The 17,400-nt window shown below is 41.7% G+C and overlaps 1 protein-coding gene across 3 annotated transcripts in view; it reads right to left on the bottom strand.

Moving 5' to 3' along the window:
• dnajc13 (DnaJ heat shock protein family (Hsp40) member C13) overlaps window positions 1-17,400 on the bottom strand; it is a 36,751-nt gene that overhangs the window by 4,249 nt on the left and 15,102 nt on the right. For all 3 annotated transcript variants that reach the window (XM_030079085.1, XM_030079083.1, XM_030079084.1), the window contains exons 10-48: window positions 17,188-17,354; window positions 16,319-16,398; window positions 16,046-16,215; window positions 14,996-15,095; window positions 14,643-14,750; window positions 14,269-14,424; window positions 13,701-13,757; window positions 13,479-13,600; window positions 13,115-13,190; window positions 11,889-11,984; window positions 11,626-11,766; window positions 10,514-10,531; window positions 9,634-9,716; window positions 9,111-9,264; window positions 8,744-8,847; window positions 8,486-8,645; window positions 8,313-8,375; window positions 8,118-8,219; window positions 7,769-7,873; window positions 7,186-7,388; window positions 6,912-6,996; window positions 6,638-6,792; window positions 6,453-6,498; window positions 6,198-6,352; window positions 5,881-6,082; window positions 5,508-5,623; window positions 5,289-5,367; window positions 5,065-5,200; window positions 4,559-4,743; window positions 4,172-4,246; window positions 3,944-4,063; window positions 2,638-3,033; window positions 2,422-2,535; window positions 1,857-1,973; window positions 1,373-1,550; window positions 1,135-1,226; window positions 951-1,050; window positions 766-840; window positions 544-656 (exon numbers count right to left, since the gene is read on the bottom strand). In XM_030079085.1, the coding sequence (XP_029934945.1) occupies window positions 544-656; window positions 766-840; window positions 951-1,050; window positions 1,135-1,226; window positions 1,373-1,550; window positions 1,857-1,973; window positions 2,422-2,535; window positions 2,638-3,033; window positions 3,944-4,063; window positions 4,172-4,246; window positions 4,559-4,743; window positions 5,065-5,200; window positions 5,289-5,367; window positions 5,508-5,623; window positions 5,881-6,082; window positions 6,198-6,352; window positions 6,453-6,498; window positions 6,638-6,792; window positions 6,912-6,996; window positions 7,186-7,388; window positions 7,769-7,873; window positions 8,118-8,219; window positions 8,313-8,375; window positions 8,486-8,645; window positions 8,744-8,847; window positions 9,111-9,264; window positions 9,634-9,716; window positions 10,514-10,531; window positions 11,626-11,766; window positions 11,889-11,984; window positions 13,115-13,190; window positions 13,479-13,600; window positions 13,701-13,757; window positions 14,269-14,424; window positions 14,643-14,750; window positions 14,996-15,095; window positions 16,046-16,215; window positions 16,319-16,398; window positions 17,188-17,354 (4,804 nt within the window). The remainder of the gene's footprint in view (window positions 1-543; window positions 657-765; window positions 841-950; window positions 1,051-1,134; window positions 1,227-1,372; window positions 1,551-1,856; window positions 1,974-2,421; window positions 2,536-2,637; window positions 3,034-3,943; window positions 4,064-4,171; window positions 4,247-4,558; window positions 4,744-5,064; window positions 5,201-5,288; window positions 5,368-5,507; window positions 5,624-5,880; window positions 6,083-6,197; window positions 6,353-6,452; window positions 6,499-6,637; window positions 6,793-6,911; window positions 6,997-7,185; window positions 7,389-7,768; window positions 7,874-8,117; window positions 8,220-8,312; window positions 8,376-8,485; window positions 8,646-8,743; window positions 8,848-9,110; window positions 9,265-9,633; window positions 9,717-10,513; window positions 10,532-11,625; window positions 11,767-11,888; window positions 11,985-13,114; window positions 13,191-13,478; window positions 13,601-13,700; window positions 13,758-14,268; window positions 14,425-14,642; window positions 14,751-14,995; window positions 15,096-16,045; window positions 16,216-16,318; window positions 16,399-17,187; window positions 17,355-17,400) is intronic.

The raw sequence follows: 17,400 nt of genomic DNA, 5'->3' as shown, positions 1-17,400 counted from the left end.
GCAGAGAGCAAGTGATGAAAAGGATTTAGAGCTATCAAAGTCTATAAACTCTTCAGTTGTGCCATCTGATAGCTTCAAATGAGTCTGAGTGCACAAACACTTCCAAGTGGTTGCTTTAAATATCTGCACATCAAGTGAACAGGTAAGAGCTACTGCCACATTTACAATTACACTGGGGCTAACTGTAGTGCACCAAAAAAAGAGAATTAAATATGCAAAAATACAACACTTGCAGAAAAAAACTCTTTAAAGGAGAGATCAAAATTAACTTTTTTAACTGCTGAATTGGGTTTCCCCAGTCAAAAGTCAAAAGGGATATAGCTGATATGCTTTATTAGCAACCTCTCCCGGCATTTGGCTCTATATGTTAAAATCAGTATCTTGCACAACTGGCCTCATCTCCCCAATTTGACAGGAATAACTGTTGCACCCCTAGTCATAACACTATGTAACTATTGGGCATAGTAGATAATTATTTTTCCCAGTGTTCTGTGGACCTTTGATAATGATGCCACTCCTTCAGGTGATTCTGTCCAGACTCACCTTTGGCCCAACCAGCTTGTCTGAGGTCATCTTTGAGAAGAGCTCTGCGGTTTGTGAGCGGACCTGGGGGTGTGTGGAGTTGCAGAAGAGGTCTAGCAAGTAGATCAGAGCACCTGACAAAACATGGACAGTCAGGTTACCAGGAGCAGCCGAGCACTCTGCATTCACAAAGAAATACACAGGAATTCTTTTCATACAACAATGTAGCATATTGATGCCAACCTTTGGCCATAGCCTCTTTGACTATCTTTGTGTTGGACGTCAAAGCATACAGGGTTTCCAGGACAAGTTGCCTGCCTAAAAGTGAGAAAAACAATAAGAAGATTAATTCCAAAGAGAGACAGCACTGGGGCACAAAAGCAAGACGATGAATTGTTTTGCATCTTAGAATGAGTATGTCTTCTTACTGGAAGGGAGCGAATGCAGCAGCACCAGAAGGTTGGACAAAACCAAAGACTCAGCTATGTTGCCCACACACTCTTGGTTGGATGTCACTGTATTCACAACCTGCAGGGGGAAGGCAATGCAGTTAAAAGGTAAGCACAGGGATATTTACAGACACAATAAGGATTGAGAAGGGTTTGGCTGTACCTCCAAAGCCAGCTGCTGCACTCTGCCAGCTCCATGAACCCGCAACAAGGAGAAAAGCAGCTTGAAGTGGCCGATGCACTCTGACTCGGAACCTGCAGTCATACAGAAAGGCTGCTTATTACAGGTGCTCCAAAAAAGATAACTTCAAATAACATACAGCATATAGCATTTATGTGCATTCAACAAGTTATTTGTGTCCTTGTTGAGACACTCTAGGACCAGAAAATTGATGTTTCACCAGGGTTGTTCTTGATGACGTTGCGGAGAGCCTCCAGGGCCATCTCGGCAAAGCGGAGCCTCTCGGCATGCTGCTGGGACTCCACCTTGTTACTCTGGCTCATGGCCAGCAGAGTGTGGAGGTACTGGGCCTGTGAGCCAACATAGTCCAGGAGACTGGCTGCAAATGCCTTGGGAAACTTAACACAGAGAGGGTACAACAAATCATTATAGCATTACAAAAGGTTAGAGTTCACATGATAAAGAAACAAAACCTGTTTGTCAGTTACATGGCAGAAAGATATTGCCAAGTTAAATATTCATAGACTGTCAGATGAATATGGTTGAGATTCTTTTGTAAAAAAAAAAAAAAAAAAAAAAAAAAAAAGTAGGTTTTCTGGCTTCATTCTTTAAAAGAATCCCTGCTAGACAGAATATTGGGGAGTTATGCATCCTAGTTGGTGAATCAAGAGGTTATAATAAAAAAAAAATGTTCTTTTACTCACCTCAAGTGGAAACGTGGGCTGCTCATTGTAGACCCGGACAAAAATCTCTCCCACTATCAGCTCTTTACTGTGATCACTGAACACAAACTCTGCACCAAAGTTTTTGTCATTCTCTCCCTGGGAAGAGACCACAGAGGCAATACATGAAGTATGTAATGTAAGAAAATGTAAGAAACACAATAACTGAATTACTGCAACCATCTAGATACGGGGCTTACTTCAAAATTCCACAATTTTTGTAGACCAAAGTTTTTGGAATAATTTAACAATTTGGTTAGCATTCTACAAAATGTGCTATATATTGAAAGGGGCTGGACAATGCAAGTGTCAACTAGAGCCTCTCACTATGTAGTGGAAGGTGTTCCTAAACAACCAGAAATATCACAATATGGGGAAACACTGAATATGCACAAAATATGTAGTCTGGTGTGTACTGGGAAAGCCAGACAATATTTGCCATCCTCTAGCAGATGTTTTGTCTAATGCTAAAACTTTTAAAGACCTGGAAATATTTTTTCCAAACTAACAATAATGTGTTTTCAGACAGTCATTCAGGGAGTTTTACCCTCTTGATGTTGCCCTCCTGCTGTCCCTCCAGGAACTCCAGCAGCTCGGCTCGTGTTCCATTGTTCCAGATCAGATAGGGATTTTCTGAGTTACTATTCAGCAGCTTCAAAACCTAAATATACAAAAGGGGACATGGAAAACATGCTGGTGTGTGTGTTCATGCATAAAAATACTTTGTGACATATGACTCCACCTGTCCACCTTTTTAACCGACCTCAGCAGGAGATCCTGTTCCCAGCTTCCTAGCGATGTACGGCGTCAGCATGGCTGCCAGACTCTTGCGGATGGTAGGGTTCTCTGGAGGTGCTGCTTCCACTCCGTTAGTCTCCGGTACAGGATTGCCCCCGTCCGGGGTGTGAGGTGTCTGGGTGTAGCCCCCAAGACGGCTGAGGGCTACCAGGCTAAGCTTAGCCAGGCTGTTAGCAACCTCCTGCTGGTTGGTGTCCTGGTTAGCCTGCACGCCGCTCTCCTCCAGAGTGTAGTCGTAGTTGAAAAGGTGGACCAGCAGGTGCCAAAGCACCCCAGCATGGTACAGGTGCGTCTGTAGGAAGAAGTCCACTGCAAAGGAGCTGACACACTGCACCGCCAGGGCAGCTGTCTTTGGGAGACCCTGTGAGGAGGCGAGGGAGAGAACATGAATTATTAGTAACAGAATATACATCTGAGTTAAGATTTGAAAACTTTTAGGCAGGGATCTGGTTATGGGACAAGTTTAAGCCCATCATTAAAAGGTGCTGTAAGTGGTATTTTAACATTAACAAATCATTACTGTAAACAAACCCACCATCAAGAACATTGACAGCCTCTCTCTGGCCTCTACACTGCTTTTTTCATTATGTTTTAGCTTAATTTTGTGGAAAATCAAATAGGACAAAATAGGACACAAACAGTAAAAGCTTTTAGGATTTCTTACAGTGGAAAATGTTTGCCTCAGTCTGACAGAGATCCCTGAGATTGAAATGTGACCTGATTAAATTCTTTGGAAGCTACAACACAGTGTGCATATCCCCTTTTTCATCCCACTGTTGACGTTTTGTAATCCAGTACCTGAGGAATTGTTTTTTGATGTACTTTTTTTCCTCTATTCTACATATATCCTATTCAGTGAAGCAAGGAAAAAAAAAAACCTTTCTCCAAAGAAGAAAAAACTGTCTTTGTGAGAGGAAGCAATGGACTTTGTGGGAAATGTGGCCTTGGTTTTAGAGTTACAGCAACAATACCACTGTCATGAGAAAGAGGCTACCAGATGTCTCACTCTTCTCTCTAAGATTCTTACATCCAGTTCTTATGGTTGATCTGAAAATATATTGATGTTTAAAAATAAGAGTGATGCCCAGAGATGATGACATACCTAAGAAAATGCATTGCATTTTACAAATGAATTCTACTGTTTTTCTTACTCCTCTCATCATTTCTTCTTTCATATTACAGAAAGAATACTGTATGAAGAAAGAAGAAATGAAGTATGCAGACAGAAATAGTAAGTGCAATAGTAATCACCCTAAGTGCAATAACCTCACCTTTCCATAGTAAAGGATGTGACAGAGGTCCCTGATGATATTAGGCAGTTCGATGATCTTTTCCCTGCATTCCTCAAACTGAGCTGCAACGCTGTAGCACTTACAGATGTGCCCGCACACCTGTGGCACACAAAATGGTATATCAACACAGACAGCACAGCAGTCACTTCTGGACAGACAGAAAAAGGTCTGAATACAGTGTTAAAGAGCACACTGTGATCACCCTACCTGGACAGCCATGTCCTCAGCCTTACTGGAAGCAGTTAATACAGCAACACACCGAGAGAGGGCCTCCAACAACACCTGGAGAAATACAGACAAAAGTAAAATCATTCCAAGTTTTCCCCACATGCCACAGTAGCTCATAAAATAAAGCTGGATTTTCAAGTGATGGTTGGTTTGGCCTCCATGCTGGCTTTTTAACAGATGAAGAACTTGCCAGCTTCAGCCAAAACATACCAGCATTTGGATGGTGTTAATTTTTTAAACTCTGGCTCTTTTTTAAGGCTCTTACATCAAGTTTTCAGTTCATCTGGCAATATGAAGATGTTTAATACTTGATGTGTCGGCTGAATCACTGAAATGTTTTATTCAGCTTAGCAAATGTGTTTGTACCTCAATGCCATTCTCACGGCGCAGCTCCTCTGCATTGAGAGCAGAGCAGTTGACTGTGTGGAAGGCCAGCTCTGCGGCAGCTGGGAGGAGAGGGGAGGTCTTGGAGAAGAGCTGTTCATCATCCGTCTCCATGGTGATGGTCTTGATGAGCATCGGGTAACCAGCGTATTTGTAAGGTTCCAGTTCTGTTCACAGACAAAGAAGAGGCAGAGGTATTGAGGGTGTTATTATCTCCAATGCAAAGCAACTCACTTTCACCAAAGTTCACTTTGTACTGTAAGAGAATACGCTTTGACACCCACCACAAAACGTGTCAAAACTTGTTACATTCAGTACATTGCGGTGGAGAGAACAAAAGCCATTGTGATATTGAAAAGCAAGCACAAGAGAGTGTTTTTCCAGTGAAGAAAAAGGCTTTTACTCAAAATGCAACGTATCTTGTTACTGCCTTGCATTATTGTCACTGAGGCTTCTGTTGGTGGATAATTTGTTTTTTCGAGCCGTACCTTCTTTATGCCGGTTGAAAAGGATGCTCTGGGCTTTGAGGATGAGGATGATGTTTTCAGGGTCTGGGCCATCAAGTATTCGAGCTGACTTTGTGCAGAGGAACTCGTAGGCTTTGTTGACTTTCTCAAACATGTCCTAAACAAGAAGACGTGGCAAAATCATGGCTGTGGAACGTTATATGCCAAGGGGTGTGCAATATGCCAGTGATGATCACAATACATACCCTGCCCTCTGGGTTCTTGTCAGGATGGTACTTCTGTGCCAGTCTGAAGTAGGCTTTCCTGATTTTGCTCTCTTCATGCCTGAAAACAAAACGCAACAATAAAATCACACTTACTGCCAAGAACCAAGACCCAGGTGACTTTGTAGGAGACCCATTTTATGTTGGGAAAATAGATATTTGCAATTCCAGAGCAGCAGTAACAAATCGAAGGCAACTCACTGTCCCTGTCCTTTGGGGAGGTTAAGGACCTCATAGGCATCATCTACAGACATAGTGGGAGGCTTCTTTTCCACTTCCCTCTTCCAGGCCTCCAGGGTGTCTTTTAGCAGCTTTACCTGAGAAACGGTGGATCAGAATGACAGCAAAAACAAATGTTGAGAAGAACCTTTTCTTACAAAACTATCCTATTCTATCACTTTAATTCACTTTTCTATCTAAACCTCTGAAACCATACATATATATATATATATACAACTATGGTTGAACTACACAAGATAAAATGTTTTTAAATGCAGTTGCATCAATATGAACAAGGGTGGAGCTCCAACTTAGACAAAGGGTAAAAAAAAAATACAAAAAAAGGTCAACATACAGGCTCTCGAATGGGCCAGTTAGGGAAGCGGGTAGTATCACACAGGTGTCTGAGGTAGTAGATGTTGCAGAAGAGCTCGTTGTCCAGTTGTGGGAAGCTGACCACAGGGATGGGACAGTACTGGTAGAGGGCCCGTGTGTTGCTCTGTAGCCTGGGGCTGAAGTCAGCTAGATGTGCAGCTATCTTCTCAATCATCATGCGCCTGAGGGAGACAACAAAATCTTCAGCTATCACACAGAACTTCGATAACGATGATAATGATGTACATTGCTGCATTTCAAAATATCTCCTGGAACCTGACAGAAACGGATTCCTACCGCATTTCGCTACTCCAAATGGCCTCAGGTGTGTCAAACTCTCCCAGGAAAATCTCAGAGAAGCGTTCAGCCTCGTAGTTCTCCAGATAACACACCATGGCTTCAGGCAGCACCGGTCCAAGAACGCTACGCTGCACTATGTCTTGACCTTTGGCCTGGGGAGGACAAAATGACAAAATGTCATTTGGAATTGGAGGTAGGAAAATATAATCTTTTTAAATCTAGAAGGAAAAAATAAACTAATTCCCATTTTACCTCTTCTGATTTGAAGGCTTGCTTGAGGTGAGTGTACTTCAAAAACCTAGAGGAAACAGCAGAGATGTCTGAGAGAGGCCCATATCACTGACAGCATACTAAACTAGCTTTAATGACGATGTTGGTACAAAACATGTGTCTGCGTGTGTGTGTGTGGGTGTGCGTGTATGTGTGAGTTTTATCACCTGGCAACAGGCAGCACGTTGGAGCCAGTATACATCATGATGAAGAAGAAGATGCCAGTTAGGTAGAGGCGCTGCAGGTTGGGGTTGTCCTGCATCACCAGGTACAGAACGTTGGCCACCTTCTCCACCAGGATGGGGTCAAAGGTCAAAAGCAGCTGGATGGGAGAAAGGTGAGAAACCACCAACATGTAATTTTATGTAACTGAGCAACTCGCCAATGTAGATATGACATAATTTAAGTGGCACATAAAGCAGACACAAACTGTGTACTCACCTGCACAATGTGAGGGAGGCAGGTGTTGTCACTGATCAGCCTCTTGATCTTAGGTAAAGGACGAATTATGGCGTTGTCCTGGTCTCTGCATAGAAGTAAATAAAAAAAACGTATTCATAATCTCCATTTAGGGTAAGGGGACTGTGTTTGGGACTGTGGACAGTTACTGATTGATGCTGATTAAACTAAGGACCAGAATGGTCTACTTTATAAAACCTCAAAGTTTCAAAGAAAAGAAGACAAGCCACAGAGAGGCATTTTCTATTTTACCAACCTGCTGGGATAGTAGGAGCACATGGTGATGAGCATGTTGAGGATGAGTGTAGCCAGGTCCGTCTCGTTCATCACTGCTTGCCCAGTGGCCAGAAGACACCACTTCAGCTGAGGGATGGCCTGCAGGGGGCGCCAGCCGTCCATGCCTTGAGCCCAGCACCGCGTTTTTGCTGTCAGGATACCAGTATTCCAAAACTCTTGCATCTAGAAAAGATTTTTTTTTTAATGTTGAGAAGAGATAAATGAAACAGCCTAAAGATGTTTGACTCAAGGAAGTAAAACAGAAAAGAAAAGCCAAGAAACCACTGATGTGCAAATGGATTAAATAAATCACCACCACTGAATAAAATTCCAGCATTTCTCAAAAATGAGGCAACTACTGATACAATAAATGTCAAATGTAATGATTTGTCTAAATGTCTTTCTAAGTGGGTCAAAGATGTAATAAAACCTGTTCATGAAATTAATTCATGGCTAATTTAATAACTAAATCGATTTTTTTTTTCATTTTAAACCCACTTAGATTTATTATTTTAGCTTCTATTTCATAAATAAACTTTTATTACAGTGAAATGAGCATATACCTCCTCGAAACTGAAGGGTCCTCTCCTTTCCTTGTCTGCATTTCCAAAGTACCACTCCTTCTCACTCTCCCTCTTCATGTCTGGTGCTGCTTCCAGCACGTTGCTCTATGGAAATTAAGCAAAACACGGTTTGACACTCCAGACAAACTACTAGCAAACTACTGATAAGAGATTTTAGCAGACATGTCAGTGTTGAATTAAATTGTATGTAGGACTTATACAGAATTCAAATCTCTTTTAGCTAAATCATTGGAGCCTTTTTTTTTTTTTTTTTTTTTTTTTTTTTACTGCAAATGCATAAACATGAGTCAACATGAGTTTAATACAAAAACATGAGTCATATGTTTACCTGTAGCGGTACAGTAGCTCTGCTGGTATGTAGATGTGCCAGGGTCAGCAGGTCCACCAAAATGCGGACTCCATTAGAGTCCATCACTTCCTTCACATTTTTCTGCAGATAACAAAAGAATCAACCTTTAAAACAGACAGAAAGAAAGGACTTATCTGTCCAATGTCAAAAGCACTAATGTTGTTGGTAGCTTACCTTGTTAAGAATGAGTTTGTTGAGGAAGAGGATGAGTCTATCTCTTTCCAGTTTGTCTGTACACTGCAAGCAAAGATGTGTGTTGGCATATTTCAGGATTGGTAAAAAAGCATGAAACAACAATAATTCTTTACCTTCATAAAAACTAGCAGAGACTGTATGTATGTACTCACCCGGTCCAGCATGCCCACAATGTACTTTGTGTCAGTGAAGGGGCCAATCTCCTCACAACACTTCCCATAGACTATAGCAAGTGCCTGCAGGCACAGGCACTTCATTGTGACTTTGGGTGTGAGTAGAAAACGGTGATAGAGCTCATTGAAGAACTCATATCTAAGAGAAAAAGAGCGAGAAGAATACATTTTCTTTAGGGAACTTTACCGAACAATAACAGTGATGTGTTTGGCTGGCTTGTTAAATTGTCGCCTTACGATCTTTTGATGGCACTCGATTCTTCATTTTCATCCTCCTCAAGCAGCAGACGCAGGTAATAATCCCCAATCTTTATCTCATCTGAAAGGCACTCGTATCTCACCTGCAAAAAGGCCAGATGTAGGCATAGATTTGAGATGTTGCCATCAATTACAAACTTAGCCCTGTGTTCCTCTAGGGGGTTTCATATTGGTATTAATATATACTGGTCAGTCCTAACTCTTCTCAGCACAAATGTCGCTTTGCAAGCCTTCTAAAAGCTACAGGATCTTTTTCCAAATCCCATCACACATCTGGCTTTTTTGGAATTACATCAGAGCTCATGAAATCCAAGTGGTAGTGAGCTTAGCAGAGTTGAGCTCTCACCTCAAACTCCTGGTGATTCCACGAGATGACGTTGGCACTGCCAAGTTCCCGGTCAACACTAAAGGAGCGCATCTCCCCCTCCAGGGCGTCCCGCAGCTCCTCCCTGGTCCTCAGGTTCCAGATGAGGTTTGACCGCGCGTGGTCGAGCTGGAATCTGAAGGACAATGGTAATTGAGATTGTCCCATTACTAACAGGTCACAGGAACAGCCATTGTGTGTTCTGTTGATGTGTCCCAGAGTATAACATAAAACATTAATTTTAGAGCTTTAAACCTTTTACGCAGCGGAGTGGCATAAGGACTAAGGAGAACAGCCCTCGACTGAAAAGTCTGAGCTCAAACCAGCAAACATCTGTCCTACTGAAATGTCTTCAAATAAGAGACGGTGAGTGTCTGCCAGCTCTAGGATCCATATTTGGAGGCTGACTTTGACCTCTGAGTGTGGAAAAAAAAGGTGCAGTCCCACACAGGTAGATACTGTAGCTAGAGTAAAGTGTAAAATTGCTAAGCCAGCCACGTGGTACCTGTAGTAGAAAAGCTCCCAGTTGGCTTCTATCTTGATTCTTTGCCTTCTTTTTCTCAGGATGACAGGCTTTTGGTTGGGGTTCTGAAATCATCCAAAACACACACAACTTGAAGAACCGTTCACAGACCCTTTACCACTATCCACAGCTTATAGTGTTGCCCTTTTGCAGTAAATGGCATAATGAGGTTTGAGTGCTAACATTAAAATGGTAACAGTATGACCAACATTTTAGCGGCAGAAATTTAATTACCCACAACAGTGTGTATTGTGATTATTTAACAATGTAAACAAAGCATGTTTTAGAGAATAACGGAAAAACAAAACTGGAAGGACAAGCAACAAAACACCAAAAACAGAAAGTGTCATCATCACACCAACACAGAAAACAGTCTTATGAAACACAAATACCGAAATGGGATCCCAACACTGGCTGCATTCTGTAATCTTTGCTGGGCAAGTTGGCTCATTGTGCACCTCAAAATCCAAACAGCTTTTCCAATGAAATGCTACACACAGTGTGTTTCATAACGCGCTGGCAAGACAACCACAATTGAGGTATGACTTTTTAGGCTGTGTGCCACTTTGGACATGTCTATCATCTTCAGTTGGATGAGAAGATTTGTACACTCTTGTCTTCTTTTTTTATTATTCCATGTTATATCACATTCTTTTTCCATTTGTGTGTGTGTGTGCCACATGTTAAGCTGTTTTTTTTTTTTTTTTTAATGTTAAATTGTTCACTCCATCCTTACAGGTCCTGTTTGACCCTTGCCCAGCTGAATTAAAGAACACAGCCAAAGTATCACATGAGTTCTGAGATGGCAAAGAGGGGGTGGTCAAGAAAGACAACATGGATCCCATTGGTCAGTCCTACTTACCAGGTTATTTCTGTCCTGCTGCATTGATTGACAGCAGAGAAAACCACACAAGACAACGGGAGGGTGGGGCAGAGACAACACAGAGAGATTATTGTTCCTTCGATCAAACAGATCGCAACAAAAAGGGTTACAGGTCACTCAAATACTGGTACAAAAACGTTGACATCCAAAACTGAATCATCAGATCAGATGACTATCTATTAGACTGATTGTGTATTTCTTTTCAACGCTAACTTATGAATTGCTAACAAACAAGTATTCATGAGTTAATGTGTAGTAAAATTACAATTCTTGTTGCAGTTAGGGGATACAGCGTGAGAGTAAATCATTCAAAAATATATCGCTAATGTGAGCTACTGTAAGTCCACACATCAAAGTAGACAAAGCAGTAAAGAAAGAGAGCGCCGGTGATACTCAGGTGAAATAAGATTTGAGGTTGCAGCCTGCTTTATTAGAAAGTAGATTTCAAATTTGAAGGGAAGCCAAGAAGCAGACAGCAGCAGCTTGAGACAGTTGTTTTGTTAATGAGTGACTTGGTCAGCTGACAACCCACCACCCCATCCCATACACACTTCCTGGCCCACACACTTTCAGTCTGAAGTGCATTCCCTCAGACATGTCATTGCATGAAAAAAGGCATTTTTGTAAAGGCACCCTTAGAGCTGAACCACACCATGCCCATGTTCAATTCCTCACCACAACTGACACAGGAAGGTGTCTGTCATGAGTATACAAATATTACGACATACGTGAAATATACATGAACAAGTGCACAAACAATTTGCAGAGTAAAGAAAAGGCATGAATCTTAAAAAATTGAAAGGAATTTTATTTTGCCATCAAGTGTTTCCACAAAGTCGGGTAGCACTAGAGCTGTTACAAGCTGGCACTGCTCTCCATGCTAAATGACTGCAGCATTTCAAAGGCGTGTGTTATCAAGTGTGCGTCTGTATGCTGCAATACTGCTCAGCACCAGCTGGGGGAGCAAGAGTTGAAGGCGGTTGAGCAGAGAGTGTCAGCAGCAGTAGCAGCAGCTGTCTGGTGGATAACAAGTAAATCACCCCTGATCTCTAAGCCCCTTTGTGGGGTAACAGAAAAAAGAAAATCCTCACCTCCTTCTGGGCAATGCCCATCTTATCTCTCCAGTGCATCAGCACAAGATCTGCCTTCTCCTTGGCAAACTTCTCCACCTCTTTGGCTGCTTTGCCTGCTATCCGCTGCCACTCAGGCACCTTGTTGCGGCCCAGCTGGTCCTACAGAAAACAAAGATTCAGTAATAACAACTAACAGGAGAATATGCTAAATATGCTCAAATTTGTTTTTGTTTTTTGTTTGCTTTGACAGATTCACAGCTGCGTGTGTTGTGTCCAGGTACCGTGGCAATCTTCAAGTTGTCACGGATGTGCATTCTGTCCACATCTTTCTCTGGGACGGGGTCAGGACTGTCTAGGTAAGCCAGCAGGCCTGTTGGCTAAAAGAGCAGTAACAGAGGAATAATATAAATCAAGTATAATGGGCAGGGACAGGACTTAAACAGGCTGTGTCAGCTGCCAATAAAAGCTATTGGCTTAAATCCTATCCACTAATAGGTTCTGCTATAAGAATTGGATAGGGATCAAATATTGTCTGAAAGACTGAACTTATATATTTGGACTGTTACTTTTTTCCTTTCTAATATTACCTAAAAAATACTTCCCATCAGATAACACCAATATTATTATTTCACATGACAATATGGACTGTCTAATACTGGAAGCAACGGAAGTAAGTATGGTTCAGACTAAGCAAATTATAGCTATATGCAGCGCTCATAAATCAAAATGCATTCCAGTAAAAAGTTCATGGAAAAAGTGCAACTACTAGAATTAATCTTTGACTATCATGCTATGACACCAGGATGATAATAAGCATTAGCATCACCAAATTTTCAGCAGTGCATATTAAACTATAACCAAAAAACTTAATGAATCACAATTAATCAAGAAGTCAGCCTTCCATTTACTGCAGTCTAATGTGTCCTCATCTAACTGTAATATTGCATGGACCAGCACTTACACAGCGATTCTTCATAATTGACTCATGATACAATAGAAATTTGTCACTCCCTCTTACAGTGAAAGATACCTCTGCTAACCTTTTTCTTAATACAACCTCAATTTGCTCACTATCTCTAATAATAATAATAAACTACAGATTTGTACTTTAATCTATAAGATTTTATTCAAGCCTGCATCTCTACCAAATACCACAATTGGTTTCATACTAACTCTAATATTCTCTCATATTCTATGATGAAATTTCAATAATTTTCACTGTACGCTATGTTTTGACCAAATTCTCATTTAAATACAAAAGTGCTAAATAATTCATTCATGAAATTAACATTTTTCTTACGGAAATAACTGTTCCTGCTCTTTTATGATAAAATTATGTGCTCAATGCTATTTCCATGCAATTACTTTCTCTGGCTGTGGCACGAAGCACTGCTAGAAGTCTTCACATAAGTCTTTGGCCTCCTGCCTCTCCTGCACATGTATTTTATTTTATTTATTTTCACAGACTCTGATCACAGATTGCCAGTGGGCTGACATGAAGCCCTACCAATATTCTCTTGAGCAGGTTCATAGCAATGGGGTTCTCTGCTGTCCACAGTCCCACCAGGTGACGACTCAGTTGCCTGTCAGAAGTAGATCAGACATGTACAGTTTGGTGATTTTGTTATTTGTTTATGGGAGTGGTATGTTTATATGTTTCCATTTGTATGCTCATCCTGAGTCTTACATGGTTATTTTATATTTCATGTGGATACTGCATTTCTTGGTTGCTTTCAAACACACAAAAAATGAAGCTTTTGCTATAAAGAGTTGCTCTCAATAATAATGGCAGATTAATCGCTTTCTATAGAACCACAACAGAATCCACGGGCTGCAGTGTGTGTCTGTGTGTGTGTTCATATAGCTCAGACCTGTTGGTAAGCATCCTCTGGTCAGTGCTGATGGTGAACATGGATGTGTGGAGATGCCTTGGTAGAGCCCCCTCACTCAAAGCCAGCTCCTGCATCTTAGTGGCAATTTCCTTATCTCCCTCCTGAGGAAGAGTAGTTTGAGTTAGTCATCACTGTCATCCACCAGTACCCGAGACCATCCAGTCATCAAAATCCTCAGAAAAGACCCACAGCAAGTTTTACCTCAATGATGGCCTTCATCACCAGACCTGCCCCTTTCACTATCGCCATAGAGGGATGCTGGAGGTAAGAGTGACACAGTTTAATAAACAAGCTTATACTGAATCAATCAGTCAATTTATTGCATTTGAGGGCTGAAAATAAAGCGCTACTTGCACTGTCCGTTTGTCATACAAAGGTACTCAAGCCTACTTCCTCTCTAACATTTCACTTGAATTTTGTAACACGGGCATGTCTAAACACAACAGTCCAGGGATGCCTGAGCATGTGAAAAGAAAACATCTCAGTGCAGAAGATTATTTCTGACAAAATCCTTTCTGGAGACATCATTGATGTTTGCACACAAATTACGTGTTGTACTGCAGGGCTCCTAGCAACAAGCCCGATACTGCTGAAAGACTGCTCATGGGTGATAATCTTAATCTAATCATCATCAGACAAATCAATGATCAAAATAATAGGAGGCAGCAAATCTAATCACAATACAGTTTGTAACTACCTGTAAAATTCTAAAGGCAAAGTATCTACCCAACACATAACTTTTCAGCTGTACACTCCTTAACTACCCCACCTGGAAGAGTTTGAACAAGGTGCGTCCATTGGAGGCAACCATCTCGAGCAGCATATCAAACTGCTGGCCCTCTGTGGTCTCACTGTAGGGCGCACAGAGGGCAAAGGTCAGGAAGTCCAACAAGGAGCTGATGACCAGCGCTCCTGTTCCATGGTCCTGGAGAAACAGCAGAGAGAAATACAGCTGAGAGATGTCGACTGGAAAGAGAGGAGGTAGTTTCACAAACTGCCCCACAAGATCCTTTAGACCAGATACAGTTTATAAATGTTTAAAGTAACCTGAACTCAGACTGTAACCAGCTCTCTGTCAGTTTTCCAGCAGATAATAATAGTGAGAGAATTGAGCCTGCGGTCTGACAGTGAAGAGAAGCGTACCACGTTACTGATGAATTTTTCAAGGAGGTTTTCCAGGAACTTTTTGGACGAGAGCAGAGAGGCCTTGTTCAGCTGCTCCTGCCTTAGGTCATAGTCATCATGCATCGGCTGGGAGGCAAAAGATGAAAAGAATGGTCTCAGGCAAAAAACAAGAAAGTTATCAATCAATGCAATTCTAAGTTTGTCTTTCCACAAACACACTGCTACTTACTGAAACAGCACTCATAATGAACTTGTATGCAAATAAAAAGCGAATTATTCATTTACAACAGCAGCAACACATCAGCCCCATGCTGAACAGCTGATATGTAGTAACGAAATAAATGAAGATGAGCGATTTAGGTGAGACTTACACACATAAGGGCGCAGAGCATGTCGATAGCAGCATGTGTCACACCGTTGTTGTTCCTTTTTAAAGCTTTTACAGTCTTCACTCCTAACTTCTCCCTGAACCTGGAACACATAAACACACATACTTACTTACCAACATTATTAAGTGGATGACATACTGAAAGATCTGAGGAACATAAACAAACAAAAACTCCAAACACAGATTGCTCTCATATTTGTATGAAATGCAAAGTATACAAATATCACTTGAAGAGGTCTGGGGTCGGGTACCCAAAGAATTCATAGCTTCAAAAGTGGCTTGCTGTTCCCCTTGCCATCCCATTTTCACATCACTCACTGAACTATTTCATGTCCCACTATATAAATTATGTTGAAATATCTTGAAAAGAAAAGATCAAGGTGAAGATTTTGTAATCATCCAGGGCTAGTAGCACTTGGAGGGAAACATCAAACTACTTTGGCAATGAATATTTCAGGGAACCCAATTCTGGCTCGTTCATAACTCCAAAGGAACAAAAAAATATATAAATACAGATCATCTCATACATCTCAGTGACCCAGAACAATAGCAGGTTTCTGACATATATAAGATGTAAAGAAATATGCTGTAAAGAGAAGTGGGAAGTGGGAAAGTGGATAAGAGGGGGAGAGATGGGACACAAGAAAAAGAGTGTGAGACGGTGAGAGTGGAGGGCCAGGATAAATCGAGGAAGACAGCTCTATTGAACAGAGAGTGAGGTGGCATAACCTCCCCTCTGATGTGCCTGTTTGAAAGCCTGAGATGAAAGCAGGACCGCAGATGAAAGGGAGGAGAGCAGCATGATCGACAGACAGATGTGTGAGAAGGACAAGAAGGAGAGGGAAGAAACCGAGACAGATGGAGGGCAGACTGAGATGTATGGATTCATATTTACGTTCCATCTGTGAGTCCAGACCATTGGCCAGACCTTGGAATGACAGAGCATGCCTGTTACCCGCAGCTCACCAAAAGCACACTTAATAGAAATACAACCAGAGAGAGAACGGAACAGGCATATCTACTGCACCCTTACTTTGGCAGCTGGGTGAAGGCCTGGAAGCCAGCCTTGGAGGCCACCAAGCGTCGGATGGCCTGGAAATGGCTCTCCAGCTCCGCATTGGGACCTGGCAGCTCTGCCTCCTGGGATAGGAGGGCCAGGATGGCATTGTTGATCAGCTTCTCTTTGTTCTCTGAGAAAAGTCCCTGAGGACAAGAAAGGGAAAGGGAGTGAAGGGGGGAACGAGTTTGACATCTGCTCGGACAGAGGGGCAGGCACGACTCACGCAGGGTTTGACCACACACTCACGTCTTGTGTTACTGCATGTAGCACTCCACTGTAGGATATGTTGGCGTTGAATCTGAACACTGCATCGGCAAAGTTTCCATCTGAACAAAGGAGGAAGATACGGACAAGTTAAAAAAAACAAGCACTGTAACTGAAACATTTGCCTGAGAGCTACTTCAAAAATATAAATAATCTATTAATACCAATAAAAAACACTGATATCAAAATTAAAAATGGGGCTGCATACGACTCAGAATATCCTGAGGCAAAATCAGAATTGCCCGTTCAATAAAACAGATCATCTATAATTTTTTTTCACAGTTTCTATTGTGGACAGAAAATTTTAAGTACCATGCAGCTTTGTTAGAATAATGATGATGATACGTAATAATGAAACTACACACATACAAACACATGCATGCAGATATTTCTGGTTTAATGACGCTCTGATAATTACTTTTTTAAACATCAGAAAATGTGAACAAGTAAATTATTAAGCAAATTAAGCAGCTAAGTCTTAAAATGGCCTAAACTCAAAGCCCTTTCAGTGTTTCTCCTTTCTCCTCCTTATTAAGCAAATAAAGCAGCTAAGTCTTAAAATGGCCTTAACTCAAGGTCCTTGCAGTGTTTCTCCTTCAATCTTTTCTGTAGTGGCAGCCTGGTCTGTGAAGCAAGTTTTCAGCAACAATGCTACTGAATGACTATAAAGATACTATAGGAGCACTATAGGTGGCTGTGAGTCTGTGTGCTTTTGTGCTCTAACTGCAACCACACGTTGCTATTTGTGATTTTCATGATGAAGGTGCATCAACAGGAAACAAGCTACATCTGATCTGTTTTACTGTGATGAATATTTGATTCTCACTAGGAGATCCAGGGCTTTAACTCACTGGGTGGTGCTGCGAGAAATTTGAGATGCAGACTCTCCACTTCCTCGTCCACAGGCATGCTTAGTAAGCCCCATCTCTGACCTCTCTGCGTGGGGGCCATCTTGACACAGACATCCCTGTTGCCTGACGCACGAACTCCATCAAGAAGGCTGGCTAACAGGGAATCACTGCACACACACACACACACACACACACACACACACACACACACAC

The sequence above is a fragment of the Myripristis murdjan genome, chromosome 20, assembly GCF_902150065.1.
Source record: "Myripristis murdjan chromosome 20, fMyrMur1.1, whole genome shotgun sequence".
In the NCBI taxonomy this organism is placed as follows: domain Eukaryota; kingdom Metazoa; phylum Chordata; class Actinopteri; order Holocentriformes; family Holocentridae; genus Myripristis; species Myripristis murdjan.
Note: the sequence above shows the minus strand (reverse complement) of the source record. Positions and strands in the feature narration are given on the sequence as shown.